This window comes from Henningerozyma blattae, chromosome 2, assembly GCF_000315915.1.
Source record: "Henningerozyma blattae CBS 6284 chromosome 2, complete genome".
Taxonomy (NCBI): Eukaryota; Fungi; Ascomycota; class Saccharomycetes; order Saccharomycetales; family Saccharomycetaceae; genus Henningerozyma; species Henningerozyma blattae.
In genome coordinates, this window is record NC_020186.1 from 1,474,910 (window position 1) to 1,494,544 (window position 19,635).

Genomic DNA, 19,635 nt, shown 5'->3' on the forward strand with positions numbered 1-19,635 from the left:
TGAATATTGATCCTAGTTTGAATTGTGATACCTGTCAACTGGAGCCCTTTCCAATTTCTCAGTTCATATTATTTGATTTCGTCACAAAAAAGAAAAATAAATCGCTTAGAATTTCTCCAGACATTCTTGGTCTTAACATATAGGAATACTTTCTCAGATAACTCCGCTTTTAACAGTCTGTAGCTATTTAGGGATAAAATCCCGAAACAGGTAAAAGTCAACATATATTGTATTGAAATAAAAAAAATCATTTACTACTTATTAGAACTTGTCTCTATTCCTATAAAATATATTTATTTATGAATTGAATATAATTATATATGATACAATTAAAGATCTCACCGTTGATGATATTGGTTGGCGTCGATATTTTTTTCTTATTTTTGCACCTCACAGAAAGAATAAAATGAGGAATCCCAGAGTAGTTCAATCGATAATTCTTTTTTTCTTTTAGTCAGATATTCTTATTTCATAGATACCAATTTAACATCAAAGGTTAATTCGGAATTAGCTGGAATACCTGGTAAAGCTTGTTTACCGTAAGCATAGGCAGATGGAATGACAATTCTACGTTCACCACCGACAGCCATACCTTGAACACCAATGTCCCAACCTTTGATGACTTCACCATGACCTAATTTGAAAACAAATGGTTTACCACTGGTGTTCTTGTCAAAGACCTTACCGTTCTTCAACTTACCAATGTATCTCATACCAATTCTATTACTCTTCTTAGCTTTTGGGCCTTGACCAATCTTACGGTCTTCAATAACAACGCCACCTTCTAAAACTTTAGCCTTTGCCTTTTTAGGTTCTTCCTTTTTCTTATCAGCTTTCTTAGTAGGGCCTTCTTCTAAATCTTTTTTGAATTCAACTTTTTTGGCTTTCTTACTTTCTTTTTTTTCTTCTTCCACTTGTTGTTTTCTCTTATTATTCTTCTTATCTTCCTTCTCGTTATGTTTCTTGTTAGTTTTTTCTTCCGGTTCTTCAATAACTTCTTCAATACGAACTTCTTCTTCTTCAAGGTCATCTAATTCATCATCTTCATCTGATTCACCTTCAGCAGAAGAGAAATCTTCGTCTTGATCTTCGTCGTAAGGATCGATTTCATCATGATCTTCATCATAACCTTCATCACCATCAATACCGAAATGTTCAACTGGAGTATCAAATGGATGTTTCACGTAATTACCGCTCAAAGTAATAGCATATGAACCAGTAACAACAAATTGGATATCTTCTTCTGGAGCAATAGTGATATCGATAGCTTGTTGAAATTGACCTTTTGGTGATAAAGTTACCAAAATATATTCTTCAAATTCATCATCTAATTCTTCTTCTTCTTCTTCTAGATCAGATTCAGAGGATTCAGAAGAAGATTTTTCATCCTTAGACTTCTTACCAGCTTTCTTACCTTCCTTTTTGTTGTTTTTCTTGTTTGGTTTTGTTTCTTCTTCTTCTTCTTCAACATCATCTTCAGAGTCCATTTCTTCTTCATCATAATCACCATTTATAATATCATCAATGTCATCATGATCGTTGAAGTCTGGGTTTCTCTTGACAATTCTTAAAGTGGATGGTTTTTCGTCTTTGTCATAAGATTCTGGATTAATAGCAGCCATTGTGATACGCACAGTAACTGGCATAGTTACATCGATAGCTGGTGTTGGAGTGTATGGTTCAACATTTAAGTTGTAAGTAGCTAATGGTAACATATCAGACATTCTTAATAAATTTATATTATAATATGGTTTCTGGTCGTTCTTGTCTGTATCAAAAGAAGATCTCCAAAGTAATAATATATATAGACTTGAAGTTTCAGAAGAAATATACCTTTGTTTTTATAATAAATTTTGTTCTTTGTCTTCCAATTGGTTTTCTCATTTTTCTTTTTTTTTTTTTCTATTACTTCACAAATTTTTCTTGCATATTCTATTAGCCTCATCACTTCCTCTCCGGGTATCCTCACCATCAAATTTTCAAATCATAAATTTTATTCCCCGCCACTTTTAGTTCGGAAAATTTTTCAATTAGCAAAATGTCACAAATTAAAAATGAGAAATCCGTCTCAAATACAGTGAAGGTTTATTTAAGTCGCATACCTTTCTGCCTTAGATAATACGATAAAAAAATATCTCTTTATAGCTCAACAAAAAAATTAGTCGTTATGTAGCTGTATATATTTATCAAATATATAAATAGTAGCGAGCTGGGATAATATATATTGTGTCTTTTCCATGTGACTTATATTTCTCCTCAACTATTAAATATAGTACATTCTATTATGGTTGCTTTTATTTGCTTGTGGCAATAATATTCCCCTTGGAATACTACCACGAACTGCAGACATTTTAGCTACTTCGTAATTTCCCTTGAAAATTTGTGCAGCTCTCTCACACAATAAATCTGCGTAATAAACTGGTGCTACAACCTTAACACTGGTAGTGGATCTGCCAAATAAATAACAAAAATTATGAGCAACCTGTTGCAAATAATCTGATGTGAATTGGTTTTCATTATAGATACACCAATAATGGCATGGAACCCCTGTCCCTTTTAGAGCTTGATGAGATTGCAAGAAAAAATCAAAATGTGCAGTGGCTGTTATACTCCTATCTACAACAGTTCCTGGCATTACATTACCTAAAGATTGAACAGCAATCATGTTCCCCTTGGGATTCCTTGCATTTTGTTTAATTGGGAAAAATCTGATTTGATTTCGCTTTACAGCAGCTATAACTGTTAAAGTTGGGTTATATTTATAGCTTAACCCTTCACATTCATATTCATTAAAGGCTTTCTTTAATCCTTTAATTTCAATGTCAATTAATTGAGAAAATTGGTCTTCAGACACCCCATCTCTAAAGTATATTATTTTTTCTGGCAGTTTACCATTATTGTTTAACCTGTATAAAGTTAATCGGTTGGCAACCAAATTTCCAATGCCATGTATCATTTCTTGGCCAATTGTTTCCTGCAACATATAATCCCCGGGAAACTGACAATAGTGTCTATCAATTGATCCAACAAGAGCAGATATAGAAGGTTGGTCTTTTTCTGGGTAATGAGTTACATCACCACCCAAAACAAGTGCAGGTAACTGTGTGTTTTTGTCTACTAATAAATTCATATCAGGTGCGCTTAAAGTATGATTAAAGCCTTGCATCTTAAGATTTATCTTCATTGAAATATTAGAATTATAAACTGAAGACTTCTTTTTAAATTTAGACCAAACTAAACAGGAATTTAAGAAACCGTATTTCGAATCAGTCAAATATTTAATTCTTTGATATATTTCAGTATTTCGTCCATCAGCTAATATGAAAAACATATAGCTCTCCGATGATATTGTGTCGAACACCTTTAATAAAGCTTTCTCACCTTCAGAGATTCTTGTTTCAACTTTATTGTATGATTCATTTTGGAAACCCCCTCCCCCTCTCCCACGATAGCTATTGGTGTTTCTAAATGAGTTATTACTTGTCCATGGAGCACTGAAAGAACATATTGTCTCAACTTTACCTTTGAAAATAGCACGTAGACCCCTCTGTTTTGCGTTAACTAGGAAAGAATCCATAACTTGTTTGACTTCATTATACTTAGGACAAAGTTCTGCTGTTTTTCTTGAAGATATGATAATAGGTATTATATCTAAAAGCTTTTTAGGTGGTTTACAGAATATCTTATCATTTAAATTCCAATTTCCTTTTTTTTCTTGATGTACAGGTAACTTATTTTGTGGGTTACTTTCTTCAAATGGTTTTTCTACGTATGTTAAGGATACTCCCTTATACAATACTTGGGGTGAATTTAAAATTCTTGAAGGAACTTTCAAAAAATGATATGGTATACTCTTTTTGTCTGAATTCTTGGAAGGAATTTTAGGGAGACTTGATTCTATAGATGGTAAAATAAGGTTTGAAATGGTTTTGAACTTTTCAGAAGGTTTCAAAGCTCCAAATTCTAAAAATTTTCGTTCATCATTTATTTTTCCCTTAAGTTTTTGTCCTGGAGCAATTGACAAGCATTCTGCAGGAACATCAACTGATGGTGATAGTGAAATCATAAACACATTGGGATATTTTAATGGAATTTTATATTTCTTCAAAAAGTATTGGGCAGTTGAAATAGTTTTACCTGCATTTTCAAATAAATGAGAATTTGCTGTATCCTTACTAATTCTGAGAACCTTTTTATATGATCTTGCACTAGGTGTCTTGGGAGATCCGTCTGGATTTATACTATAGTTTAAATAGTATCGTAGTACTTTCAAACCTTTTAGCAACAAACTTATGTTCTTGTCTCTAGACAAGCATGTATTAATCTCATCAGTTGTAGGGTTGTTTTGGTTGCTGTTCGTATAATGTTTTCTGGGAGTTCTTGAATTTTCTTTATAGTAATCAAGTATCCAATCCATTAGCGTATAAGCTTCATTATTCTGATGTTCAAAATTTGGATGTCCAGGTAGGTATTTGGAATGCTTATAAAAAGGAGCAATGGTATTAATAGTATTTAATAAGACACACCCATATGCATATCTAAGCTGAACAGTAAATCCTTGCATCAGGTACCCTCCGCCTTGGAAAGGTTCTGTTTTTGATAATTTATTATATATAAAAAATTTATTTCCAGCTAATTGAAATATTGGATCTGAAGTAGAGTTTAATATTTTTGCACCTAGAAGCCCCATCAGTACAGTTTTACTATTTTCTGACATTTTATTTTCTTGAAAATCTGGATCAGTATTAAATGTTCCTTTATAAATATCACTAAGTGAAACCTTTCCTGTAAATTTTAATGATACCTGTGAGGCTAAATTTTCAATACTTTGTAAGTCATCATATTTCTTTGTATCTTGATATCTCCGATTTCTAGCTTTTATTTCCCAGCATTCATCAAATAATGTAAATTCTTCAAGAGGTATCTGAGAATAAATAGAGTCCGTTCCATTAAATGCAATACTTCCTTTATATTTTTTCAACGTTTTATCTTCTTCAATTAAAGCTTCTATTAATTCACCCCGTTTTGCAGTTGATAACTCCGCATTCACCCTAGCTGATGGTCTACTAAAAGTAGTATTTTTTTGGGAGGAAATAAAACTTACATGATAAATATATATAGAACTATCTTTCCACCAGATATCGATATTCTTCTTGGTATCTGATGGAATTGCCTCCTCTCCTAATGAAAGTAAAATTTGGTTTGTTAGAATATCAACTTGTGTCCCTTTAGTTCCATAATCCAATCTTCGTGCAACTTTTGAGATGGTTAATGGTTTAGGTAATTGGCTATATATATTTGGTGTTAAATCAAAATTAGTGTGTGGGATACTGATCCCATCAATGTCCTCTGATGGTGTTATGTTTAGATTAGCAACATCTCTTTGCATTTCGCTTATCAATGATCCAATTGTATTCCTAGTTTGAGAACGTGATCTGGATTGAGATCTTGACCTTGAACGTGTTCTAGACCATGATCTAGAGCGTGATCTAGGTCTAGCATCTAGTGTTGGAGTAGAATTGGTAGTTGAGTTATTTGGTGTAAACCTATTCTCCCTTTGCGTTCCCCATACAGAAGTTGGTTTGGGATTTTCGTCTTGTGGTTTATTTCTGGTTCTAGATTTAGATCTGGATCTTGACTTGGATCTAGATCTAGATTTTGACTTGGATCTTGATTTAGATCGAGACCGCAATCTTGTTCTAGATCGAGACCTTGATTTGGACCGCGATCTAGCTTTTTGACCAGTCAGATCTCTCTTAGCAGACTGTTCTTCGGCTTTGTCAAGTTCAGTTAAAAAGATATTTATTTTTTCTTTTGTTTCTCTATTTATTCCATTTTTTTTCTTCCTATCTTTTTTTCTTCTTTTAGAATCAAATATTGTATTAGATAACTCTGATTTGACATCATCGCTATCCATAACATTTATTTCACTACTATTTAATGAGCCCTCTACATCTTCTGATGGGGTATTCTCATAATTATCGTCAAGTTCATACATGATTTGATAATTATATTTATAATAACAGCTTAGATGGTTTGGTTTATTCTTCTAAGATATATAATAACAAAATATATGCAATAAATAAATATTGAAAATTAATTGAATATAGATTTTAACTTAAGTTAAAAATAAATATGAAAAAATAAATAAAAACAAAAACTAATAAGAAAGTGGGCACTGCTACAACATTACCTTTATTGTTTTATTTGTTTTGTGACATTTTTAAGTAATTTACGGGAGATGGGGGGTTTAATTTTTCATAATTTATATTTTTCTTTCGTTTTTGTGTCACAAATTTATAATCTTGTTACGTCGATTTGAAACAAAACATAATTATAGTATTGTTAATAGATAAAAACTAAAGATAATACTTTGTTTTAAGCCATATTGTACATAACTTCAGTCCATAAGAACCCAAATTGTATGAATATATACAAATCCATCTCAGAAATGATAGTAATAATATATGGTTAAAAAGAATGTTTTATATATTGAGAATTATATATGTGATTATCGCAAGTAAAGTTATCATTAACTCTATATTTTATTTCATTGAAGTACATTTAAAATTTCAACATATGTGGTTTGTCACCGTTCTTTAAGGAGAAAGAAGCAGCCAAATATTGTTTCAATAATGGGGTCTTTTTGATTTCAGCTAATAAAGCTTTGTCAACAGCCTTTTGGTCAGCAACTCTTTCAGTTTTAACTTCCTTAGAGGTGTTTTCTGGGAACATTTGAGCTTCCTTCTTTTCCTTCTTGTTTAATTTTTCCTTAGCAAAGTATTGAGCGTTGAATTTTTCAACGTTAACACCAGCAACAGAGACCTTAGTAGAAGTGGCAATGACGTAACGAGCATTGACTCTTCTTAATGGGACACCGTTAACCTTGAATGGACCAGAGATCAATAAAGTGTTGTCATCCATGTGCTTCAAGTAGACGACTCTCTTACCTCTGAATCTACCAGCTAATAAGATCAAGACAGTACCTGGAACTAGAGAAGCTCTCAATTTTTGTGGACGAGCAGACTTTCTGGTCTTCTTGGCAACAGCAGCGTCTTCAGATGGATACCACTTTGGGGCCTAAATTATTAATATTAAATCATAACATTAAAGAATGTTAATGAAGATAGTATGTTAGTAAATACGTTCATTATAGTGTATCATTCTAAGGTAACCGCTTATATGATATTTTACAAATGAATTTTCGGACATTTATCCTGGTTCATAATTATATTTTCCACATTTTACTAGTGCAATCTACTCTATGACCTTGAAATCCACGCTTTTAATTAAAACTTTGGATATCTCTTAAATCGTTTGTAAAACATCATTACGGGTTGCTTCAACTTCTAAATTCTCACATACTTTTTGGGCACTCATTTTGCAGGATAGCTATGTTTTGATAGGAGAATTTAAACGAAGTCTCTATATTAATATGAGGCCTATTTTTCAAATACTATTAATTACCGCCGCTTTCAATAGGAATACCATTCGACTGAAACTTCGACTGATACCCTCTAATTCGACCACCTGCTCCAATCCAACCTCAACGGTATGTATTCTTCCTTCGCCAAAGAGAGGTCTCAGTGGAAGTCCTCTCTAGACTCCTCGACAATCATTGCTCACAGGTGGTGGTGTTCTGTCTACAACAAAGTTTTCCAGTAGCTAGAGGTAAGATTCTAGAGGCGCAGAACAAAGTCTGTTCCGTCCCCTTGTGTAATTTTCCCTCTGAATAATTCTTGCGTCGCATTTGTCAGTAGAAGGGCGTTTGCCATATTCCGTTGAAAAAAGCGAAAAAAATAAAAAAAAAAATTCCAAGAAAAATGATCTTGAGAAATAATTAAACATCAGTACATTTTTAGAAGCAGACTTTAAAAATGTTATGTAAGTTTTTCGGAGTTTTCTATATGCACAGTGTTAACAATCATTTTTTCCCCATAGAGGAATATCCTTTTACCTCAGATGTCTATATGTCTATACAGATAAGATAATTCCTTTAGCTCATATTATAATTGTATAAATAAATATTTGATTTTATAAAAACAGTCATTATTTTTTAATAGTTATTAAGTATTGAATAGTAGGAGGAGTTTAAGTTCAATTAGCAATACTGGCTTCGTAAATATATGCACTATTATGTGGTAGTATCTCTACTAGACTTACCAAATCCTCTGAAACGATGAATTTCCGACCTAATGCCATGCTCTATTCCGGTGATGGAATATTTGCCTGACTCACTGAATGCCCTAGCTCTTGTAGGACTTTCTTGATTTTTAACTTCTTTAAGTGGATCTAATAGGCTCGATCTATCTTATGTATTTCTCAGGATGGAGGTGAGGAAATTTCATTGATCCATAGTGTTTTCTCACATCAGTTAATGATTTACTTTTTAAATTTTTAGCATCATCTTTCATGGTTTGAAAATCTTTACCTAGATGTTTCCCCAATTGTTTTCCAGGCCCTGTAATCCTTTGGAAGTTGGTGTTATCATCTAATTTTCCAGTAAAATTTTTGAAATCATTATTGACTTCACTGACAGCTCCCTTCCCATGATCTTTAAATTTTTGAAGATGATCGTTTCCACCGATTTTACTTCCTATACTCCTTATACGACGCCTAAAATGTCCTGAATATCGAGGTTGACCAAAACCGTCATTTAAAGATTCGTTATCTTCATCACCATGGATCATTTTCCTACTAAAAATTGAAGACTTTCTTGAACGAGTTAGTCTACTGCCATTACTGAATTCTCTATCATCATCATGAACAATTATCTTAATAATGTTACCATCCATTGTGTCAATAATGAATTCACCAGTCTTAGCAACAACTGTAAATATACCACCAATACCACCTTGAACAACGCCCAATGGAGTCTTGATAACATCACGTTTTCTATGATTTTCCTTTCTCATTGGTGTATTATTGGCAATATCACCATTCATTCCTAATAGAGGTTTAGCAAATTGTGGAGCAAAGGTAGCCTTCAATTGAATGGAACCTTGGGTATCCAGGTTTAAGTTCCAAGAGGTAGTTTCCTCGATTTCCATTTTGGATACGTCTAGTAAAGTTTCTCCTAAGAAATCATCACTACTAACCATATCCCAATCGTATAATTTGATTAGAATAGTAGAGTGTGCTCTTGATGGAATATATAATTTTACGGATTCATTCCAAATAGGATCCAAGGTCTTTTCCACAATCTTTGATTTATACATTTTCAAACCATCAATAAAGATTAAAACATATGGATCAGAAGTACCAGATCTATCAGCAGCAATTAAATTACTAGCAGATATGATATCTAAATCTAAGTAACCGGTATCCTCAACACTTTCGGTAATTGGTAATGGATGGATGGTTGGGTTGTATAAGAACTTCATATCAAATACATTGCCTTCGTAATCCAAAGTAATTGGTTTCATATAACCAGCTTTTAAGAAATCTGTGGTACTTAGTGTCATTTCATTAATAATATCGGCAGGCTCACTAACGATAAATTTTTTCGTTATTCTAAACGTAATAATACTATTTGATAAATCTCTAATAAATACACTACCGATTTCTCCAATCAGTTTACCATTTTGTGCTTTTAAAGAAGTGAAGGCTGGGTAAACAACATCATCTACTAATATTTGCAAAAATGCTGTTGGTTGACTTAATTTACCATCATATACTCTAAAACTTAAAATACCTGAGTTACAATTGATTAATTCCTTTAATGTCATTTTAACTTTTTTATGAAGAGCTTTTTCATCTTCTTCAAAAGGATCCTTAATATTAACAATTTCCCAATCACTTGGATTTTTTTCCATTTCATTTTTCAATAATAATTGCTTTTCTTCAAATTTAGCTCTTCTTTCTTTCAAATCTTTCTCCAATTCAACAATTGATTCATATTCTTCGGGAGAAAAGACTTTACTGACTGGTATAAAAATCAATGAACAATTAACATAATCATTGGTAGTAATATGATCCTTATTTTCTAAGAAATATTTTTTCAAAGGGCCTGGAATCTTATCACAAATATAATTTCCCGCATTTTTATCTCTTTTAATCAAATTAGATACAGCGATTTGAGTTGTCCCTACTAGTCTATCCTTACCAACACTTTGATAATCAAATAATTCAATGGTGATAACTTGATTTTCCGATTTGATGGGTAAATATACTTTTGTATTGAATAAAGGATTCGAACAATCTGAATGATATTTTGAAACGTACATGATTTTTTTATTAACGTATACTTTGAAGTATGGATCAATATCTCCAATACCATCCAAATGTGAAATAACATTAACTTCTTTAACAAATAATCTAATTGCACCGATATCTGTTCTAGCAGCATTGTTTGAAATACTATTTTCTTCGACTTGTAACGGTTTCCATTGTATTGGCATATATATATCACCTTGTGGTGAACCTTGATAAAAATCTGCATTTTTACCGCTCCCTGATATTAAATCATCTAAAAAGGCCGTATATTCACAGATCAAGCTTCTTGATGAAGATGATTCATGGAATACTTCCAATTTTAATTGAGCTTCTTGTTTAGATGGTACAAAAAATTCATAAGTTTCACCCCACGAAGGTTCATTAATTCTTTTCAAAGTTCTAAATTTTCTTAATACTTTACCGTCTAAGGATAAAACTGCAGAAGGGTTTAATCTACCGGTTGCTGTAACTGAGGTGTTTAAATTTCGAATTGAATTTAATGAAAGTTTACAAATACCTGTATCTGATTCAGGTTGATGACTATGTGCATAATCAGCATCTTTATCAAAACTATTATTGTTATTTTCTTCACTATTAGCATTATTAACATTTCCATCCAATCCTACTTCTTCAAAAGCAGCTGAACCTAATGTCGTAGTTGTAGTGGCTGTTCTTTCATTGGCTAAAGAATCTAGATCTGCATTATGTTCATGAGCTGCGTCTTTATTGGTAGAAAATAATTTATCGTCACCTGTATTAATTATTGGATACCAAGTATAAGAATAATTTAAGTTCCCTCTTGGTTTATTATTTTTCACTAGCGTGGAAGTTGTGCTTTTCAATGATGGGTCTTCTAACAAATCCATTAAATTAAATTCGATTTCACCAATAAAAGTATCTGTTCTAACATCATTAAAATCATACATCAACATGGTTAAGTTTTGTTTTAAATCATTAATAAGAAGATAATAAGTTTCATTCCAAACAGGTGTCTTCGTATCCGATTTAATAGAAGTTTTAGGATCAATTTCGATTTGTTCATTAACCCTTTTATCTAATTTGAAAATAATATAAGGATCTACAGTATTTGTAATAAAATCAGAGGATTTTAAAGAATTAGCAGAATTAATGGTAATGACTAAAAGTCCGATAGCATCATTCCCTTGAGTAGCACACATCAATTCATCAATATTAATATCTAATTTATTAGGAGCATACATCATTGGACCTAAAGTACCATTAATAGAGGATTGAACAGCATCTTTAAAACCTGGGAATGCTGACATTACATCTAGACCCAATGTATCACCACCTAAAGGTTTCAATACAAAATCGATCTGTGGTGGTTTTAATAATTGTAAAGATACAACCTTAATGTTTGGATATACTGAACTAAATTCAAAGAGAAGTCTTACAATACCTGAGACATTTAAATTTTCACAAATGACTTTCAAATCTTTTGAAACAATCCCCTTTTTAATCTTCAATGATAATACCACTCTTGGTTCAATTCTTTGACTAATTTCTTTTGCAGTCATATCATTAATATCACCTGGTGTAAAGGCAATCGATAAATCCATGCAAAATTTTTTACGGCCACCATATTTAGTATAAGTCTTGATGCCATCAATAGAAGGAGCTTTAGATCCCAATGTGAATTCTGTTAATTCCATAGAATCTACACCGAACCCTGGATCAATAGTTGCTAAGATGATATTTAATTGATTTTTAACTTCTGTAGACATTACAGGCATAAAAATGATCCAAAATTTTTTCAAAAAAGAATTTAACCAAGATGTAGATTCCAGTTTAGAAGATAATGTTTCCTTTACTGTGACTCTTTTCAAATCATCTCTAATGTTTCTATTGAATCTTCTATATTCATTATTATAGATTTGCGCAGTAAAACAAAAGACAATCCCTAAAGAAAGCCAAGAGCAATTCCAATAAGCAAATAACCAAGCAAAAAGACATGTGACGAAAACCGCTGAGACATTGATATAAACGTCATTATAGAATGTGCCTTTGATATAAGCTTCAATATCTCTTGCTCTCTTTTTGTTAACATGCCCCTTCCCATCAGCATGAAATTCAGCTACATGTCTCCAGGGATATAATTTATTTTTATCGATTGTATTAATTTTTTTCAAATATTCCTTTTTAAATTTGGGAATTGATTGTTTTATCTCCGAAGATTCAACGTGGCTCTTATGCCGTGCAGCTTCCAATTCTTCTAACTTTCTTGGAGAAGGTGCCTTTAATTTTTTATTGACCTTGGCCATTAAGTGTTTATCTTCATCATATTGTGAATCTGAAATGCTTCTTACATGAACTGATGCTCTCACTAATTTTCTTTCGAAAAAGGGAGAAGTTTCAATGCTTTCTGTTCCATTTGAATTGATATTATTTAATGGAGTGGAGGGACTATCTGGATTATCAGGTATCGTTTGGGTAACAATCTTTGGAGTTGCAGGAACCATAATATTTGATTCTTCATCTAGAGAGTAAGTATCAGTAGCAGGAGAATTACCATACGAATTCCTACGAGATTTGTCCAATGATTTACGTAATCCTAGGTTAAACTTTCTTTTCTTCTTATTGGTGCCATCTTCACTCTTTGAAATTGTATTTGTATTACTCCTGGAGACTTTCTCCAATGATCTTCTTATAGAGAAACTCTTCCGTCTTTTAGTTTTTTTCTTTTCCTTCTCAGTAATGTTATCTGAAGTAAAATCCATTACTTCAGTAGCTCTTGGACTATCCATTGAATTACTCTTCCTCTTGCTAATTAGTCTCCTACCACCATGTTTCCTATGTTTCGGAATCTCCAAAAAATCGTTCTTTCCTTTGGAATTATTTATATCCGTAACATTATCTGAACCTTCTGTGGTAGTTGTTGTATCATTCTGTGAAGAACCATGAATAATTGAATTATTTAAACTAGGACCGTGTATATTAATTGCTTTTTTCAAACCTAAATGCAAATGATGATGAGAATCATCAGCAGACGAAGACGTCTCATCATGTGGTACATGGAACAAGTGTGATCCAGGGAGATTATGATGATTTTCTTCTTCGTTTTTCGTTACCGTATCATGGCCTTTCGTGTTTGTATCCTTTGAAGAGCTGTGAGTACCGACAAGCAATTTTTTAGGTAGCCCTTCATGAGTCTCTTTCTCTTGCAATTTCTCTTTGTGATTAAATATCATATTTAATTAACTCTTATTATTGTTTTTATCTTTTTTTTTCTATTTTACAAAAAAGTTTTCAAAACTTGATCCAACCAGATCTAATAGGTGTTGTTTATACGTTATATATTCTCTAAAAATAGTTCAGAATATTGCGAATATCTTACCAATTTACTGCTTGTATCGTTGCTTTTTTTTTTTTTACAATTGGATTACATCCAAATATATAATTATAATTATTATTACTTTAATAGCCGCCAGGGAATTGTTAAAAGTAAAATCCCACCCCATTAATAATTTGTTTATAGAAGGATCTTGACACCCCTACCCCTTGATGATTGCCGCCCTATTTATATCGGAGGCCCCCAATATAGAAACACGGGCAATTTAGACAACTCACAAGGTTATATACTATTACCCGGCCAATTAATTTTTTATCATCAATAGGCAGATCTAAAGGAAAAAGGAGGCAATATTTTTAACTCCGCGGAACCGTGGAATAAACATAGCAAATTTTCCGTTTATGGATTTCAGCAAAAAAAATCCGGGTTTTCTGCATGTGATATTTTTTGTCTATTTTGTCAGTTTTTCGGGTGTTCGAAACTTGGCAAATTCAAAATTTTAATTTTGATCTTCAAGTTACCCTCTCTTAAAATTGCGGAGTGTTTTTTTTATTTTTTGGTTATTTCCATATTACTCTTACTTAATTGTTTCTATTTAATTATTTCAATGGGTTTAGACTGGGTAAATTTCAACCAAGGGAAAAATGCGGTCATTATTGCCAAACGCCTGGAAAATAGTAAGTAGCCTTTAGTTCGCTAATTTCATACATATGACTAAAATGAATGAGAACAATGCGAAATGGAAAATGTAGAGAATTAGTTTATATCTACTTTGGTTCGTAGTCCTTTTATATAGATGCATATGTACATATTCTAGCTTTTCTGCTCTTTTTTTTTTGTAAACCATTAGAATTCACAAACGTATAATAAGTTAAGCAATTCAAGAATGGAAGGTGTATATTTTAATATTGATAACGGGTTTGTCGAAGGTGTTGTTAGAGGTTATAGAAATGGGTTGTTAACAAACAATCAATACATCAATTTGACTCAATGTGATACTTTAGAAGATTTGAAATTACAATTATCTTCGACTGATTATTCCAATTTCCTATCTTCAGTTGCTACTGAAAATTTAACCACCACTATCATACAAACATTCTTATCAGACAAATTGTTTAATGAGTTTAATTACATCAAAGACCAAACAAGCGGTATAACCAAAAAATTCATGGATTACATCACATACGGATATATGATTGATAATGTTGCATTGATGATTACAGGTACTATTCATGAACGTAACAAGGCAGAAATTTTACAACGTTGTCATCCTTTAGGTTGGTTCGATACTTTACCAACTTTGACTGTAGCAACTGATTTACAAAGTTTATACGATACTGTTTTGATCGATACTCCCTTGGCTCCTTATTTCTTGGATTGTTTTGATAATGCAGACGAATTAGATGATTTGAACATTGAAATTATCAAGAATAAATTATACAAGGCTTATTTACAAGATTTCAATAATTTTGTCACTGAAAAATTACCAGCCCCTGCAAATGAAATCATGTCTGAATTATTAGCTTTCGAAGCTGATAGAAGATCCATCAATATTTCGTTGAATTCGTTACAGAGTGATGATATCGATTCCAATTTAAAAAGACAATTATTACCAGAATTCGGTAAATTATATCCAATTGAAACAAACCGTTTAATCGAGGCAAACGATTTCGAATTGATTAGAACTGCCATCAACAACGTCCAAGAATATAAGGGGATTCTGGATTCTGGTAATCTAGATGATCATTTCTATAAAATTGAAATGGATCTTTGTAGAGATGCTTTCACTCAACAATTCTCCGTTAGTGTCATCTGGGCTTGGATGAAATCAAAAGAACAAGAGATTAGAAACATTACTTGGATAGCTGAATGTATAGCTCAAAACCAAAGAGAAAGAATCAACAATTACATTTCAGTCTATTAATCATCTCACTTCAACCATTATATACACTCAAATACATATTTACTTTTAAATAATTTTCTCCTTAAAAAACTTCTCTGCTTTATGAAAACTATATTTTTTATTATTATTATTTTTTAGTCATAAATTTCATTTTCCTTAGTTCACCATCTCCGAAAAATTTATTATTTTATTTCTTCTGTATTGTATTATTGGGGAATTTTTCTAGCTCATCGCTTCATCGCAAATATACCCTTCTTGGTAGAATTAGTAAAAAAAAAATCATTCTATTTCAGTTCTTCGAAATTTCTTTTTTTGCATTGTCAATGTGGTGCTTTATTTATTTTTTAAGTAAATTAGCTGACTGATCTTTTACATATTTCAAATTCAGAATGTTGAATGCTTTTTTTTCATTATTCCATTTGGATTTATCGTATTTAGTCAAACATAGTATGGTATATATATAAATACCCCAAATTATTAATCTTATCTCTATCATAACATTGTTTAAAACAAAATATTATTATTTGAAAAATAAAATAATAACTAAATCAAAACACAATCTCGAATCTCAAAAATGAAAAATTTTAATGGAAAATCAATGAAAACTAAAATGGAAGTAGCAAATGCTGTTAGTTCAGCAAGCACAAGGTTTGATCAAGAAAAGAAAAAACTTAGTGCCATAAATCAATTAAGATCAAAAACTCCCAAGAAATATACTGAAAAGGCTTTTGATACTAAGAATCGTATGAAAATTATCAAAGATGAGAATTATGATGAACTTTATGATGAAACAGTACCTGTGGAATTCACACTTCTCGATATTCTTAGAATGCTTGGCGGGTTAGTATTACTATATTCGATTATCAGCAAACTTTACTCGGGTTATTGGTTTATGAAATTACCTCTAGGGGGTCCAAAAGGTATGGAACCAAAGGCTAATTCATTACCACCAACAGTGCCAAATTATTGGTTAAATGCATATAATAAAGACATTACTGAATTTCCAATTGAATTCACCTGGGATGAATTATCCAAGTTCTACGGTGGAAATGTCGATAGAAATGAAAAAGATGAGTCTAAGAGAATCCTATTAAGTGTGAAAGGTCATATCTTTGATGTCACCAAGAGTAAAAACTTTTATGGTAGTTGGGGGACATATAAAAAATTTACGGGGACAGACTGTTCTAGATCATTTAGTTATCCAATGTGGGATATTTCTTCTTTAAGTAAACAATGTAGTCATAAGATTGATGATTTGGATGGAACTCAAATGGGAAGAGTTGATTCATGGTTGGAATTTTTCCAATCCAAATATCCAGAGGTAGGTTATATAAACTTATAATAAATAGGATATATATTCACGTTATTTATTCAGTTAATATGAAAAAAAAAAAAAAAAATTAAAAATTAGTCAAAATAATAGTGAGCATCGTTTTTCTTTTTCTTTGTTTCTGAGAGGTAAATAAGGGAGTGTAAATGGTAAAGATCAAAATTAAAAGAAATAAATAAAAATCTATTTAAACGCCGAGGCAAATTAAAAAACTTAAGTAAAAGCAATAATAAAAAGGGGGAAATATTAAAAGGAATGTCGAAGGAATGTCAAAGGGAAATAGTTTGCAAGTTTGAAGTCATAAAAAAAATGCATTAGTCTTGAAAAAAAATTAATTTTAATTGTCAGGTTTGGGTTTTTGTTTGTGTTTCATTTTTTTAATTTTTCAATGCTTGTCATGTATAAAAGGAATGTGTATCGAATATTAGAAATGGTCATTAAAAACGGTATGAGAGAGTGTGAAGTAAAAAGGGGGTGGGGAATCAGAAAATGTTTAGGAAAGAGGGAAATAAAAAGATTGTGTTTGAAGAGAATTACTTTTGTATCTTGGAAATGTAACTTGAAACAGCAGCACCAATTAAACTACTATTGTCTAGGAAATTCAGAGTGACTTGTTCATTTGAATAAAATTTAATTTGTTCATGGTAATATTTTGAAAAAGCTAAAAAGGAGCCAACATATCCTACTTTAATATCATTGGAAAAAGTAGTCTTGTTATCACTATTTATACTTTCTATATCACTGTTATCACTTTCAGTTTCACTTAAAGCTGAATTCAAAGCACCAATATCTCTATTATATATTTTGTTTAGGAAATCATTGATTGCTAATATTGAAGATACCAAGTATATGGAAGCTCTTTTGATTAATATTTTACAAATATTAGTAATTAAATCTAATTTTTCATTCTTTAGATTGAAGAAAGTTAAGAGATCTTCATAATTTTCTGATAAAATATTGGAAAAAACTTCACCATCGAAATTATTAATAAATTCCTCAATAGTATTGTTTGATTTGGGCAATAAGTTGTAATGAAGTAAAATCTTTGGTAAGATCATTGAAAGATATTTCCCTGACGTGACATATTCTAAAGGCATATCATATCCAATTGAAGAAGTATTGAAATGATCAAAACTTGTTAAATTAATGACTTCTACTCCTAGAAATCCTAATTCTGAATTGATAAGCATGGAATAATTGTTTTCATCCAATGTATCCAAATTTAAGAATTTTTTCTTGAAAGAGGGTAAAGAAGATAATGGGACGTCAAAAGATGAATTGGTACCTGTACCTAAAATTAACGATATATTATTGTTACTACTACTACTACTACTACTTGTTGCATGTTTAGTGTCAATCAAAAATCTATTGGACAAATAAACTGCTACAGAATCATTGATAACATTTCCAATTTCAAAAGTATAATTATTTGAATTCAAATTTTTCTTTAAGATGTTATCAAACGATATTTGTAAAATATCAACAATAGAATAATTTTTCAATTCTTTCAACAATTTAAAACCTTTGCCCATGGTGATAATTCTCTTTTGAGAATCTAATGGGAAACTAAAAGTTGTAGAGACAAGGTAATGGGTTTCCTTAGGGATATCGAATTTAACACATTCTAAAATAATCCATTCAATCAAATTTTCAAAAAATTTGAAATCAACAAATTTATTTTTAATATCCAATTTTTTTTCATATTCAATATTGAATTGATTATTATCGCCTGATAAGATGGCAAATTTCAGACTAGTACCACCGAAATCAATGGTCAGATTTTTGAAATTTGTATTAGTTAATGATGTCAACTCTTGCAATGAAATGTTGGGGATATGGTCACAAGGTAGCATTGAGTTACTACTTGATTGTAATCTATTCATCAATTCCAATTGGAATTTTTTAGAGATGGAATCAATTGATTCATTTGGTATAAAAAGAGTTTCTAATTCCGATAATATCTCGTTTGAGCTCAATACATCCATTATTTCGTGTGTGAGAGGATGTGTAATTGGAGTTTGGAAGTTTTTAAGCGAGTGATACTGTTTTAAATTAGACACAGTAGGTAGGTTATGATAATGCTAATGAGATTGGGTTGTTATTTTTTTGTTAAATAATTAGAAGCATATAAAGAACCTAGTATGAATCAATGTTTATTGCTTAAATTATTAGTAAATAGTTATTTTATTGTTTTTTTTGCCGTCCCCTTTAGAAGTTGGAAGATGAAATGATAAGGTGTTGGAGGGGAGAGAGAAAAATGTAATGGCAATATTAATATGTATAAGCGAGCGCAAATTGCAAATAATAATCTTTGAACTTCAATAAATTTAATACAAATCTAAAAAGATCTCAAATGCTAAAATAGAATAAAACTAACTATAAAATGTTTATTTCTTAACAAGTGGTAACCGGGGCAAATACTGATTTAAACCGTTTCGGGTAATTAGGATACTAATGGGTTTTCCGTTTCTGTAAATTCTTTGGATATTGAAACTTCCTATTTTCTAAGCGAAAGATAAAGCAGGAATTTGTGAAAAAATCTGATAATGGGAACCTTGAAGAAGTCAAGAATAAAAAAAATATATATTCAATTTAAAATGTAAAATCAAGAGGAACCTTACATATATATATGTGTAAATTTGTAAAAACTTGACGTCCTGTCATCTATCCTTGTACTGGATCCAACTCCACATTATGAGCAAAGGCATTCTCCAGCAGATTACCGCAGACCCTCTTCTAGCTGAAACTTTCAGCCTGCTCCACAAAGCTTGAAAAATTGCCAACCAGCCTACAGATGTGCTGTAGCCCGATTGGGCAGCATTTTTTCCGCATCAGGCAAATAGATGGCGAGCACAGCCTGATTCGGAAGTACCAAAA

At 31.4% G+C, this 19,635-nt stretch overlaps 7 protein-coding genes across 7 annotated transcripts; 2 read left to right on the forward strand and 5 right to left on the reverse strand.

Moving 5' to 3' along the window:
• Positions 1–464: 464 nt before the first annotated feature.
• FPR3 (peptidylprolyl isomerase FPR3) lies at positions 465–1,724 on the reverse strand (the record flags this gene model as incomplete). The annotated part of the gene is made up of 1 exon (XM_004178921.1): positions 465–1,724. One exon carries the CDS (start codon positions 1,722–1,724, stop codon positions 465–467), a length of 1,260 nt encoding a protein of 419 aa, XP_004178969.1.
• A 539-nt stretch (positions 1,725–2,263) lies between these two features.
• TBLA0B06260 (uncharacterized protein) lies at positions 2,264–5,998 on the reverse strand (the record flags this gene model as incomplete). The annotated part of the gene is made up of 1 exon (XM_004178922.1): positions 2,264–5,998. One exon carries the CDS (start codon positions 5,996–5,998, stop codon positions 2,264–2,266), a length of 3,735 nt encoding a protein of 1,244 aa, XP_004178970.1.
• A 566-nt stretch (positions 5,999–6,564) lies between these two features.
• RPL6A (60S ribosomal protein eL6) lies at positions 6,565–7,380 on the reverse strand (the record flags this gene model as incomplete). Its single annotated transcript, XM_004178923.1, has 2 exons — positions 6,565–7,080; positions 7,366–7,380. 2 exons carry the CDS (start codon positions 7,378–7,380, stop codon positions 6,565–6,567), a joined length of 531 nt encoding a protein of 176 aa, XP_004178971.1.
• A 926-nt stretch (positions 7,381–8,306) lies between these two features.
• TBLA0B06290 (uncharacterized protein) lies at positions 8,307–13,424 on the reverse strand (the record flags this gene model as incomplete). The annotated part of the gene is made up of 1 exon (XM_004178924.1): positions 8,307–13,424. One exon carries the CDS (start codon positions 13,422–13,424, stop codon positions 8,307–8,309), a length of 5,118 nt encoding a protein of 1,705 aa, XP_004178972.1.
• A 987-nt stretch (positions 13,425–14,411) lies between these two features.
• On the forward strand, positions 14,412–15,449 carry VMA6 (H(+)-transporting V0 sector ATPase subunit d; the record flags this gene model as incomplete). Its single annotated transcript, XM_004178925.1, has 1 exon — positions 14,412–15,449. One exon carries the CDS (start codon positions 14,412–14,414, stop codon positions 15,447–15,449), a length of 1,038 nt encoding a protein of 345 aa, XP_004178973.1.
• A 553-nt stretch (positions 15,450–16,002) lies between these two features.
• TBLA0B06310 (uncharacterized protein) lies at positions 16,003–16,770 on the forward strand (the record flags this gene model as incomplete). The annotated part of the gene is made up of 1 exon (XM_004178926.1): positions 16,003–16,770. One exon carries the CDS (start codon positions 16,003–16,005, stop codon positions 16,768–16,770), a length of 768 nt encoding a protein of 255 aa, XP_004178974.1.
• Positions 16,771–17,291: 521 nt separating this feature from the next.
• NGK1 (hexokinase) lies at positions 17,292–18,743 on the reverse strand (the record flags this gene model as incomplete). Its single annotated transcript, XM_004178927.1, has 1 exon — positions 17,292–18,743. One exon carries the CDS (start codon positions 18,741–18,743, stop codon positions 17,292–17,294), a length of 1,452 nt encoding a protein of 483 aa, XP_004178975.1.
• Positions 18,744–19,635: the final 892 nt, after the last annotated feature.